The sequence below is a fragment of the Myotis brandtii genome, unplaced genomic scaffold (genome assembly GCF_000412655.1).
Source record: "Myotis brandtii unplaced genomic scaffold, ASM41265v1 scaffold107, whole genome shotgun sequence".
Taxonomy (NCBI): domain Eukaryota; kingdom Metazoa; phylum Chordata; class Mammalia; order Chiroptera; family Vespertilionidae; genus Myotis; species Myotis brandtii.
Window position 1 is genome coordinate 1,269,482 of NW_005353629.1, and position 13,964 is coordinate 1,283,445.

Sequence of the window (13,964 nt, forward strand, 5' to 3'; positions counted from 1 at the left end):
TCCAAATCACTCCTTATACCACTCCACCGGGGAGATCATGCCTTTATTCTTGAAATTCACTCATCTCTTCTTCAGAATCGGACTCCCCCTTCTAGGTCTTGTCCCTAAAATGTCATACAGGTGCCTACATATACTAAATTTATTTTGCTAGTTTGGATATCTCCATTGAACAAGAGGCCTTTATATCTCTCTACCTAGGATGATGTGTGGCACCACATTTATCTTCCCAGACAATGTTGCCTTTCTCCTAGTGTCCTGTATTTCAATGACACTCCATACACCTTGTTCCTCAAGGAAGTCTGGAAGCTGTTTGTTTTTCTTCCCCCACCGTTCCCCTCCTTCGATCCATCTTTCAGTCCCTTTAAATCCACATTCAGAAATATCTCCTGGGTGCCTTTACTGCTCTCCATCACCTCTGCTACTACTCTTTGCTATTGCAAATAATGCCACCACGCACAGACCTTTATATACGTTATTTCGTATATGGGAAGTGTATCAAACATATGGGAATGGATTACCGGAAATGGGATCGCCAGGTAACAGTATAAATGACTGTACTTCACGTAAGTGTCACCAGCTCCCTCCCCCTCCATAGAGGTTGTAAATGACTTGCTAGAAAGCTATTTTATGACAGATGGCATAGCACACCGTTGAGGAGATAGATGTACACATAGTATACCACACTGTGTGTATGTGGCATGAGGCCACAGTACTTAATCTAGGCAGTCATTTGGCAAAAGATAAAGTTGAATCCATAACTCATGCAGAACACCAATAAAATTCCAAACAGCTGACCTTCGGGCAAATAGTGTGCAGATGGTGAACTTGCACTTGCTGCCCCTACAGTCTTGCTAGCTGTTCTAATTTTTTTTTTTTTTACATTTTAAAATATATTTTATTGATTTTTTTTTTACAGAGAGGAAGAAACATGATGAATTTCTACTTAAATTTGGAGTAGAAATTTATGGCTCAGATTTCAAAAGCCATTTATTAAAATTGAGAAAATCAATAATATTAAAACACACAGACGCAAACACTTGTCCATGGCAATAAACGATGTCAAAGTCAAAGGCAACTGACGAAGTGGAAAAAAAATTGTTCAGATCACATTTTTAAAGGTTAATCTAATATATAAAGTGCTCTTCTGAATCAAGAACATGGACATGAACATGGACATGAAAAATTCCCATAAAGTAACAAAAACGGCCTATAAAAATATTTCAACTTCATTCATAATAAGAAAAGATGAATTTAAGGCTATGTTGAGTCATTTCTTATTTGGTAAACATCCAAAAGTTTGACAGCTTGCTGTGTAGGCAAGAAGGTAAAGAAATTGAAAATCTCATAGACAGCTGGTGAATGGAACAAAAATTACTACCTTTATGGGCTGTAACAGGTACATCACATGCAAATTGAAACTGTTTGACTCCTCCCTTTCCAAATTGAATGCATCTAATATCTTTCAGTTCTTCATATACGAATATCGCATTATTTTTATTTTTGAGACTATAGGATCTTTTGATATGTGCTGAGGCTAACATCCTTTCATTGCTTTTCTTTTTCATAATTTTCCTGTCTATTCTAATTATTGATATTTTCTTATGACCTTTTAAATCATCTTCTGTCTATTTCCAGAAAAAATACTGTTGGAATTTTTATTAGGACTATAAATTTATAACAGTTAAAATTGATACATTTATGTTGTTTATTTTCCTTTATGTCTTTGTTGCAAGTCCACTTCTGTGCCCTTGAGAAATATTTTCAGATTTTTCTCAAGTAGGTTTTACATGTTTCTTGTTAAATTTACTCTCTAGGATTCTATTTTATTGCTGTTGAAAATGATTTATTCTCTTCCGTTATATTACTTAACTGGTTTTATTTATGTGTATGACTACTGATGACTTCTATATTTTAATTATTATTGCTGCTCCTTTACTGAAATTCTCTTATTGTTTATAGTAACTTATTGGTTGGTTTGCTAGGGTTTTCCCAATAAATAATCATATCAAATGCAAATAGATATTGTTTTTACTTCTTCCTTTCCCAATTCATATGCCATCTCCTATCTTCCTCTTGCCTGATATACTTTAACTAGGGGCTCAGTGCACAAATTCGTGTACCTTGGAAGGAACTGTGGGCCGTGAGGCTGTGGTGGGCAGAGGGGCAGGTCTTGGCCCATCCTCCCCGCCCCCACCCAGCCCCTCCCGCCGTGGTCCCCAGTCCCCTGTCTGCCAGCAGCCCCACTCCCGCCACTGCCGCTCCCATGTGCTGAGGGCGATGGCCCAGCTCATACCCACTGACAGGGCTAAGCGATTGGGGCTGGCGCCAGCAGTGGGTGCAAGCGGGGCCAGCTCCATCAGTGGGTGTGAGTGGTGGCTGCTGCCCTGATCGATCCTCAGGAGCAGAGGGAGGTGGAGAAGCCCTCAGGGGTGATTGGGGCCAGCAGTTGCCACTCGCACCCACTGATGGTGCTGAGCGATTGGGACCGGCACCGGGTGCCAGCAGTGGGTGCGAGCAGGGCTGGCGCCAGCAGCAAGTGTGAGCACCCAGCAGGACCATGGTGCATGGGAACAAAGAATTTTCAGTAACCACCAGATGCTCGCCCTGATGACAGCGACTGGCACCCCGCCTCGGTCTAGCTCCCCTGCTCACCTGCTCCACCATCCTGCTGCAGCCGATGCCCACCATGTTCTGCAAGCACCCCCTGGTGGTCAGCGCATGCATAGCGACTGGTTGTTTGGTTGTCCAGTTGTTCCACTGTTCAGTCTATTTGCATATTAGGGTTTTATATATATAGATGTAACATTAACTGTAAACAATGGCCTTTGAAAGTCTGTCTTGTTTCTGAGTTTAGTGTGGCTGCCATTTGTGCTTTCCCATTGATGTTGTGATTATAATCTATATTATAAAAGCCTAAGCTACCATACAACCGAACGACCGGTCAACCAGTCCCTATGACACACACTGACCACCAAGGGGCAGACCCTCAATGCAGAAGCTACCCCCTGGTGGTCAGTGCGCTCCCATAGCCAACCTCCCACAGCCCCTCCCCCTGGCCAGCAAACCTCTCGCGGTTCCTCTCCCTATTCAGCAGGCCCCGTCCAGCAGGCCCCTTCTGGCAGCCAGCAGGCCCCGGCCAGCCTGGCCCCGATCGGCACTGGGCGAGATGGTCCCAATAGGCCCTGATCGCCAGCCAGACCTAGGGACCCCACCGTGCATGAATTTTGTTCACCGGGACGCTAGTATAATATAAAAATCATATTGAAGAAGTTTACTCCTTGGGATTTTATTGCTTCCTATTTGGGGCCTTTTAAAAAAAATCAAAGAGTGGTTATTGAATTTGGTCAACTGTTTTTCATCATAGTGTTGATCACATGCCAGGCCTTTGTGTGAATTCCTGGCATGAGTTCCTAGACCAAGCAAGTGACAGGAACGTGTATCCCAGACCCATGCGAGGGCCAGTTTACCTCCAGCTCACCCCTACGATGAAGGCTTTATGTTTGGTCCCAGGTTAACGTGGGTGACACTTGTCTTAGATCGAAGGTGGACCCATGTTTTGATTTCACTCTTTTCCAGGGAATTCAAAAAAATAGTCAAATCTTTTCAGATCAGAAGTCATTTCTAGTTACTACTCTGTGTCCCTCCTTTACCCTATTTTTGCCTAGCGATTCCTTGCTAGATGCTTTCGGATGCTACAAAACAACTTACCCATCATTTTCATTTTTGGCATGGGGGTTTGTCTGAATGCCCTGGCTGCCTTTATTGGAAATGAAAATTGTTTTCCGGACCCATTCTTCACACAGGTCAGACTTACTTATTCAAATGGAAAGGTTCTCCTGTAATTTACCTGCTTAAAACCAGTCTTTGTCTGATTCTCCGTAGGAAATAAGATCCATGTGCCTTGTTAATGCTATTCAGAATCTGCCCACACCTGCTTGTCTGAATACATTTTAAACTTCTGTTCCTCTCGTGCTATATGCATCAGCTCTTCCAGATTTTCATGTTCAGGTCTGTGTCGTCTCCGAGCCTCTACATATGCCATTCCTCCGCTTGGAACATACAAGCTCTGCTCCTTCTTGACACGGATAGCAGTGCAGCCGCTCTTCAGGTGACATCGTCTGGCTCTTACAGGGGCTAGTTTCCCCGCTCTCCCATCTCCCATGGCACCTGTGCTCCCTGTTACAGCACTTACCCTCCTTTGCTGAAATTGCAAATATGCTTTACCCTTGAGCCGAGTGTTTTGTGAGGATCATGCTTACTTCTCTGTGTATGACACATAGGAGACATTCATGAATATTTGTTGAATGCATGGATGAATGGATGTATGGGACACGTATCCAAAGTATTGTCTTCATTCATTCTTTCCTTCTCCCCGGTTTTTACGCAGTCCAGGTCACCATCCTCCCTCTCTTAGATTCCTACTATAGCAGTGGTTCTCAACCTCCCTAAGGCCGCGACCCTTTAATACAGTTCCTCATGTTGTGGTGACCCCCAACCAGAATATTATTTTCGTTGCTACTTCATAACTGTAATTTTGCTACTGTTATGAATCGTCATGTAAATATCTGATATGCAGGCTGTATTTTCATTGTTACAAATTGAACATAATTAAAGCATAGTGATTAATCACAAAAACAATATGTAATTATATTTGTGTTTTCCGATGGTCTTAGGTGACCCCTGTGAAAGGGTCGTTCAACCCCCAAAGGGGTCATGACCCACAGGTTGAGAATCGCTGTACTATAGCTTCCAAACTGGTCTCCTTGCTTCCATCTTTGCTTCTCTATAGCCTATTGTCACATAGTCACCAGAATGATTCTATGCAAATGAAGAATGATTTTATGTAAATGCTTGCCAGAATATGCCTCTGCAGCTCCTAAACCTGATGCTGCTCCTCTCTGCACTCAGAGTAAAGTCTGCACTCTTTCGTGTGGCCTTGTAGAACCTGTGTGATATGCCCCTGACTGTCTCTTTAATGTCACCTCCTGTCACTCTTCCCTCACTGTGCTCTGCTACGAGGGCCTCTGTTTTGTTCCCAAAAAACACAAGTTCCCTTCCAGGACATTCGCTCTGGTTTGTCCCCCAGAAGACTCTTCCATTAGTGAATTGGTTGGTTCGCTTCCTCATTTCATTCAAGCTTCTGGTCTTCCCTCTGTCACTCTCCGTGACCTTTGAGCATTTGTGTATTAACTTTTTGAGTCTTGTTATGACGTTATCTCCATGAGGTTAAGGACTTTGCTTTGTTCATTGCTGTAGCCTTTGAACACTGCCTAGCAGCTCGTAAGCAACCCTTGAATGTTGGTTGAATGAGTAAGTGGATGCTTGCTTGCAATCACCTCAGTCATCTGACTCCACTCCTGTTCTCTCTGGACTGTGCAGCCTGGACAGTTCCTCCCATATTTTAATTTCCACTTCCCACACTCTCTTCATTGTGTCTGTCCCCAATTTCCAAGTGAAATATAATTCTGTTACCTGATTCTTCACATGTAATTAAAATTAGATAAAGATTCTTCAATGAGTGTTGGAAGTAAAATTAATTTTTTTAAAATATATTTTTATTGATTTCAGAGAGGAAGGGAGAGGGAGTGAGAGATAGAAACATTGAGGATAAGAGAGAGTCATTAATTGGCTGCCTCCTGCATGCCCCTTACTGGGGATGGAGCCCTCCACCCAGGCATGTGCCCTGACCGGAAATTGAGCTGTAACCTCCTGGTTCATAGGTCATTGCTCAACCACTGAGCCACGCCTGCTGGGCAGAAGTAAAAATTTTTATTCAAATTTTGCTGGCTTTAATTTATGTGTATAGACTTTGTAAGTAATGATGTAAATGTTACTTTTACTTATCTTGCATTTGGTCAAACTATAGAAGAAAAATTGTGCATTTTTCAGAAGCATCCATTGTAAAATTTCAGAAAAAAATGGCATTAAATTGCAGTGTGTTCAGATATATATTGTATTGGAATTGGCTGGTTCAACATAAATCACTAACTCATAAAAAAAATTTAAGTAAAAAATTTTCTAAAATGACCTTAACTCTCATTTATGAGAAGATGGGCCTTCAAAATAAGTTTGTATTTCAAAGTTACATGCTCGCTCCTGTGGGGCGTTTTACATGGAAACGGTCCGCATCACCCCAGGACAGTGAGTCAGTGCTACTCTTTAGAAGCACTGGGGTTTTATTCAGGCTGCTATTGATTTGGTACCACAGCTCATTTAGGCAATTGGCAATTAATTGAAACGTTTTGCTGGCTCATTAAATTTGTTTTTGTTTCTCTTTCTCTTTCCTGTTTACATACCTGTGCTGCCTTCCTAATAGTTTTGGTGCTTTCTGGCATAGGTTGTCTTTGGTTCCTCAATATACCTACTGAGTTTGGGAAATTATTACTAACTTTATTTTATGGAATAGGAGTCAAAACCCAAGAGGGGAGGGATTCTCTGAGTTTACATTCTCTGTGAGGGAGTGAGCCAGGACTCTCAGTCTATTGTTTTCTTCTTACCCCTGATACAGTTTTTCTGATTTTTTACTCCTATGTAATTATTATCTTATTTTGTTAATTATATAAACTGATTTATAACTGTATAAATTTATAATTTATATAAACACACACATACATATATATGTATACATTAGAAGTATTTTTAATTCATAATGTTGAATTGATTTTTAGATCTTAATATGTGCCTCTGATGCCTGCAAAACAGTGACGCTACATGTTCCCTCCAAACTGGATGCTGAGAAATTTGTTGGTAGAGGTAAGAAACTGCCAAAATAGGTAAAATCCTAATTTGTACGATCTTGTAAAATGAGTGTAACTTTCAGAGGAATAACTGTATTAGAACTAAGAGTTAGAACTAATATAGCACATTATCATTTATAATGCTTATGGTATCATTCCAATGAAAGGAATATTGTTTTTTTTATTTAAAAACATGATTATATGAAATAGATAAAAATGTTTACTTTAAGTAATAAAAATTATTAATATTTGCATTAATTGAAGGATATGGTATATGTTTTAACATGTTTCTGTGAAATTGAGAAATCGTATTGAAACTATTTCCTAAGTTTAATGGTATTGTTTTTGGATTTTTGCCCTAAAACATTTTGACATCTCATTGACATTGATTTTCACATATTGTTTTTGCAGTAATTAATTTTTTACATAACTCAACTATATAAGAAAAAATCAGACCAACGAGAACATAGAATATGATGACTATTTAATAATAGACATAAAGAGTTCAATAATATCTTAATTCAATAACTGCCAATTTTAATTCTCTAGATTCTACTTACTTCAAATGTATTAATTTTATGTAATAAAGAAAAACTTTTTGGTGTTAATTTAAATATTCAAACAATAGGGTTTATGTACTTTTATATCAAGACAAATATCTCTCTTTAAAAGGGGATAGTATATGTGTTAGAAGTGATGCATGTGCTAATCTGTGTTTAGCGCAACTTAATTAACCAGAGTTTTATATTTTTTTTTAAAACAAAAAATTTACAAGTGTCAGTGTAGCTAATTTTAAGTTTTTGCACCCCCTCACCCCCGCCCCCCAAGGCATACATTACTGCTAAAACCATATATTGGTATGTTTTACCTTACAAATGGTTGCTGTGCACCCTTTTTTGCAGTGAACCTGAGGGAGTGCTTGAAGTCCGCAAATCTAATTCATTCAAGTGATGCTGATTTCCAAGTTTTAGAAGATGGTTCAGTCTATACAACAAACGCTGTTCTTTTTTCCTCCGAGAAGAGACATTTTACCATCTCACTTTCCAACTCTGAGAACCACGAGGAAAAGAAAATGCATGTCCTTTTGGAGCATCAAACAAAGGTACCAAACTACAGAATGAAGTGGATGAAGGATTTCCTTGAGGGTAACTAACATTACCAGGAAAAAGTGCAGTCAGAAAAGCTACGGGATAGTTGAGCTTGAAGAAGGATGGAACCCATGATGCAATGTATCAGTGTTCAAATGGACAAGGATTGTGCAACATGGGTTAATGAGAGGTTGTAATTTGGGACATCAAAGAAATTGAGCTGAGCTACAGCATAGGAGCTTGAGATTGGACACGAAGGAGCACTTTTTATCTTTACTGTAGAATCGATTTTTTTTTAAAATATATTTTATTGGTTTGTTTAAGAGAGGAACGTAGAGGGATAGAGAGTTAGAAACATCGATGAGAGAGAAACATCGATCAGCTGCCTCCTGCACATCTCCTACTGGGTATGTGCCCGCAACCCAGATACATGCCCTTGACCGGAATCGAACCTGGGACCCTTGAGTCTGCAGGCCGACGCTCTATCCACTGAGCCAAACCGGTTTCGGCTAGAATCGATTTTTTAAAAACAAGTTTTGAAACTGTATCTGGAGGCCTCGCGGTCCCTTAGCATGATTTTTAGTGTTAGAAAGTAGATGGCTGTCTTGGGTTGTGGTTTGGACCTGACCTATGCTTAGGACGTTGTGGCACCCAAGGTCACAGTGCCTTCTGTTCAACCATTGGCCGTTACTCACTGCAGCAGTTGGAGGGTTCAGCACGTTTCTCTCCTCGTTCTGACAGATCTCTCTCTGGGTTCCCCGACTCCTCCCAGTTGTCGGTGAGTGGAAGATGCTTACACTCAACTCAGAAGGACGCATGGTCTACTCATTTTCTTTGCGTATCTCTCCTTCCATGTTTTTGCATGGCAGTGTGACGATAGCAAACTTTTTTTCAGTTTTGCTTCTCGGCTTACAATTTCATCTCTCTTCCTTCCACATGCCCATCAAGTTATTTTCGCAAAAGGATCGCTGTGTTGTTTCTTCATTATCATTTTGCAGTGTTGATGTTTAGCTTTATTTTCAAGCACCACCCGTTCATACACCTCCCAGCTGATCCCCATGAGAGCAGAAAGATGCATCGACGTTCTAATGCTTGAGGATAAAATGGTCGCTGACTTTATTTTTTGTTTTTTTTCTAAATTGAGGCACTAAAGCAAAGTCATCCCAAAGAAAAAGTTCTCAGACGTGCCAAGAGAAGATGGGCTCCCATTCCCTGCTCAATGATGGAGAACTCCTTGGGTCCTTTTCCACTTTTCCTTCAGCAGGTACAGTCTACTTTCTTTCCACTGGGAAGGGCTATGGTTTCCGCCATTTTTTTTTAATTAAACAGTGAGTTTTTAAAGCATAGTGGTGTATGAATATATGAATGAATGGGTATGTATGGCATATGTTTAAATATATGGGTATAAATATGTCTTTATACCTACATGTACTTTTTGCAGTTTTAGTCATGCAACGGCCATTAATAAAACTGTAAAGCCCATTTAAGACTTTCAAACACGTGGTTTCTTAATGAATTTTCCTATCAACAAGGGGCTCACAGAGCCTGGGTATGGTCTAGAAAACTCCCAAACATCTCCCGTAAAAAAAGGATGAAAACTGCTTGTTGAGAAAAGGCCAAATGCTGTGAAAGAAAGAGACACATACACCTTCCTATTGCTTATCCCCAGGTCCACTGCTTCCATCAACTGGATCCACATTCTCTCTCTCTCTCTCTCTCTCCCCCCGCCCCTCTCAAACATTTAGTGGAAACCTTAGCAGCTCTCTTTGCCTTCTACCACTACCCGTGGCCACCACCATTCGGTCCATGACTTGGGTGTCTTTTCCTCAGTCCTTGAAATGGTGAGAGAGAATCTTCCTTTACATCCCACCCACAGACTTCATGCGGCTGAGACACCAGCAAATAAAGCTGAGAAAGAAATGGCTGGAAAGCAGTTGTGCTCATCCGCCCAGTGTATAGTCAAGATCTTACCAAGAGGTTGAACACAGCTTGGGAAAGACTTGCTTTTGAATCAAGCACCAGACTATTACCCTTGCCAAGATATGATGCCATTTTTAGTCTCATGATCCCCCGCCCGACACACATAAACTCAGCTCCTGTAATAAAGCAGATGCTGACACATAACAAGCTCTAATTCAGGAGAGCATTTTCCAAGTTTTTGCCATCCAGGCAGAACACTTCATCTCAAATATTATATCATATGGGGTGGGCAAATGTAGGTTTACAGTTGTGAGCATGTGAAACAGTGTTTATTCTTGTATTATTATTTATAATTATTGTTTTATTTAGTTGTATTACAACTGTAAACCTACTTTTGCCAACCCCCTCAGTGGTGAGAGCATCAGCCTGTGGACCAAAGGGTCGTGGGTTCGATTCCTGGTCAAGAGCACATACCTTAGTTGCAGGCTCAAGCCCTAGCCCTGGTCTGGGTGCGTGCAGAAGGCAACCAATTGACCTGTCTTTTTCACATCAGTGTTTCTCTCTCTCTCTGTCTCTCTCTCTCTCTCTCTCTCTCTCTCTCTCCTCAAAACAGTGACAATGGCCACTATTCCTTGAGCCTTTGCCCTGAAGCCACACAGCTCAGTTTCTCTAAGTAAGTCTCTGGTGGCTCCCTAGTCTGGTGCCTCCTGCGCTGGAGCCCAGGGTGAGTTCAAGTGAGCAAATAAGTCTGTGCTTTAAGAACATATCTGGCCCTAACCGGTTTGGCTCAGTGGGTAGAGTGTCGGCCTACAGACCAAAGGATCCCGGGTTCTGTTCCAGTCAAGGGCATATACCTCAGTTGGAGGTTCCTCTTCAGCTCAGGCCCTGGTCAGGGCTCGTGCAGGAGGCAAACAATCAATATGTTTCTCTCATATCGATGTTTCTCTCTGTCTTTCCTTCTCTCTTCCACTGTCTCTAAAAATAAATGGAAAAAATATCCCCAGGTGAGGATTAACAACAACAAGGAAAAACAGCAGGATAATTTTTCATGCTCAGAATACTTTGTTTTCTAAGACAGGCAAAGTCGTAGATGTTCAATCCACGTTTTCCTTAGTTATTCTAGAAAAGATTCTACTACATTATTCTCTTCATGCTTTGCTCTTGAAATTTCTCAATTATCAGATGTCCTTATTCTCTTTTGCTTTTCATTCATACACACATAATGATAAATAGAGGACAGTTAGTAATGATATAGTGATTATATAAATACTAGAGGCCCGGTGCATGAAAATTCATGCACTGGTGGGGGGTCCCTCAGCCCAGCCTGCCCCATATCACAGTCCAGGAGCCCTCAGGGGCGGGAGGTAACGCAGCGATCAGGGGAAGGCGACGCCCCATCACAGCTCTGCTGCTGCCACTGCCGGCAGCACACACCTCGGCCAGCCCTGGTTACCTGAGCCTCCGGCCAGCCCTGGGCAGCTGGACAGCCTCCATCCGAGGCTTGCCTGCACCTCGGCTGGCCCTGCTTGCCTGGGCCTCGGTCAGTGGGGGGTGCAGGAGGACCCGAGGCCCCCAGCAGGGCTGAGGGGACTGGGCGCTGCCATCTTGTAGCTGTGGGCACTGCCGTTTGTGAGGGTGTGATGGTCAATTAGCATATTCCCTCTTTATTATATAGGATATAGATCAGTGATGGCGAACCTATGACACGCAAACTCATTTTTTTGGTTGATTTTTCTTTGTTAAATGGCATTTAAATATATAAAATAAATATCAAAAATATAAATCTTTGTTTTACTATGGTTGCAAAGATCAAAAAATGTCTATATGTGACACGGCACCAGAGTTAAGTTAGGGTTTTTCAAAATGCTGACACGCCGAGTTCAAAAGGTTTGCCATCACTGATATAGATGAAAATTTTGCTGAAATAAAATTTTGTCTCACGTATATAATATCTACCTTCTAGATCGAATCTGATGCAGCACAAAACTACACTGTATACTATTCTATAAGCGGGCCTGGAGTTGACCAAGCACCTCTGAATTTATTTTATGTCGAGAGGAACACCGGAAACCTGTTCTGTACTGGTCCCGTAGATCGTGAGCAGTATCCCTCTTTTGAGGTAAAGTCTAACGTGTACATATTGTTTCAGTAATGATTAAACTTGGCTATTGTGTTTCCCTATTCATTTCCCCTTTTCTTTTTTCTGAGTTTATCATCGAGGCTTCTGATAGCGCAGACTTGGCTTGAGGCAAAAGTAATTTCATTGATTCTCTTAGAAAGTTCTTGGTGTCATAGTTTTACTGTTTTCGTTGTTTGTTTTTCCAAAAGAAAAAGGAGTGCCACTTCAAAAACAGTGATTTAGTTGACAAAAAAGCTCTGTGAGCCTCTTTATGGTAGAGAGAGAGATGGGAGGTAAGTGAGGTTTAGAGTTAGGCCCCGTACCTTTGCATGGGAGAAAATTAACTTGTGGTGAGCAAGTAAGGACCATGGACAGATTATTCAGTTGTTTCATCATCTGGGTAACTTCCCTTGGAGGAATGAGAGGTAATAATGTAAGAATTTAACCTAATGTATTGAGTTTCCAGCAGGACCTGGTCATTAGCTTAAATCAATTTTAATTAGCTTACATCTATTGTTGATTAATTATTCACCAGTAGACCAAATTAACTGCACAGGCATTTATACTTTGAAGTAAAATATTTAGGGATAGAATTGCTACAGCATGGCCTTCTAAACACCTGTGTTTTCTGTTCTTTCTATGATAGTTGTTCTGAGAAGAACTGGGATTAAAATTCATGTTACGAAATCAAAAAAATAGATTGTATTCTCCACACAACTTACAGCCACTCATTTGTTCTATTTTGCACTCCCCCTTTTTTAAATCAAAAAGTTTATATGAAGACAGTTTTCTAAGTATAACCATCAATATGCCTAAAACCGAAATTAGTAGAAAATAAGACAATATCTGAGTTAATGGCACATGGGAAATTTGGAGTCCTAAAGATCCAAAGTTAAAAAAAATCCAGAAAATTGTATTTAACATTAATGCACCTGAAACTTTCAAACAAAACAAAACATAATCATCCTTAAGGCTGTTTTGGGAAAATAATAATAAAAACCATTACACTCTTGTACAGCAGTAGTGAGGAAACCAGAATTATCTGTTATTACATTAGACAAATTTAAACATAAACTGCTGGACTACATCATGAGATCAACCATCTTCTGTGGCATTAAGGGTATGTCCACGTCCAAATACAGTAACAGGTGGTAAACCTCACACTGCAGCGCGGAACAGTGTACACCTTAAAGCCGACACTAGCGTGAACCGTATTTTGATGGATTACTTTTGTTTTTCTTCTTTTACTCTCTTCACAGATAGTGGCTTTCGCAGCAACTCCAGATGGCTATCACCCAGAATTCCCACTTCCCCTGCTCATCAGGATTGAGGATGAAAATGATAACTACCCAATTTTTACAAATTCAACTTACATATTTACAATTGCGGAACATTCCAGAGTTGGTGAGTGCCCACCCACTTTAACAATGTTTGCCAACTTGGTGTTTTCATTCCAAAGTTCAGTTTTCCTCTGCCGTTGGGAGGCAGCATGTCCTACTGGTAGGGAAGAGGGACTTCTCATCAGGCCGCTCTGGGTGCGATTTCTCTCTGCCTCTCACTAGCTCGCTGTGTGCTGTGACCCTGGGCAATTGCTAAAATGTTGACAAGTCTTAGTTTCCTTGTCTATAACAGGGGGTATCAATATACAGGTTTGTCATGAAGGTTAATGACTCAATAAACGTTACTTTGCCGTCCTGTGTAACTAACATTACCAGGGAAGATGTGGAATCAGAAAGGATAGGGGACAGTTTAGCTTGAAGAAGAATGTGTGAGATAAAAGAAGTCCTTTTAAGAGAATGTACTCAAAAAAAAAAATAAGCCTTTGAGCAACTGAAATCCTAGCCTTGAAGAGATCTACTGATGTTCTGTAGTGATTAAATGATTGACGCTATTCTGGGCATAATCGTAAAGGTCATTGATAATAATAGAGATGTTTTCTCATCTTGTGGGAATGGACCATTTTAGCTGGAAGAATGCAGTCTTTGAGTCTTCCTCTAGAAAGATCCAACCAAACCAAGAATTTTCAGAGAAAACGGACCCATATGATCAATTTAAGTACAAGCTTACAAATAGAAAAAGGTGAAAGAATAATTAGAACTC

At 40.8% G+C, this 13,964-nt stretch overlaps 1 protein-coding gene across 1 annotated transcript in view; it reads left to right on the top strand.

The window, feature by feature from the left end:
• Positions 1–523: 523 nt before the first annotated feature.
• DSC2 (desmocollin 2) overlaps positions 524–13,964 on the top strand; it is a 28,753-nt gene continuing 15,312 nt past the window's right edge. Inside the window, exons 1-7 of the mRNA XM_014541558.1 lie at positions 524–563; positions 3,986–4,008; positions 6,669–6,753; positions 7,640–7,839; positions 8,970–9,089; positions 11,709–11,864; positions 13,124–13,268. Coding sequence (XP_014397044.1) covers positions 524–563; positions 3,986–4,008; positions 6,669–6,753; positions 7,640–7,839; positions 8,970–9,089; positions 11,709–11,864; positions 13,124–13,268 — 769 coding nt within the window. The remainder of the gene's footprint in view (positions 564–3,985; positions 4,009–6,668; positions 6,754–7,639; positions 7,840–8,969; positions 9,090–11,708; positions 11,865–13,123; positions 13,269–13,964) is intronic.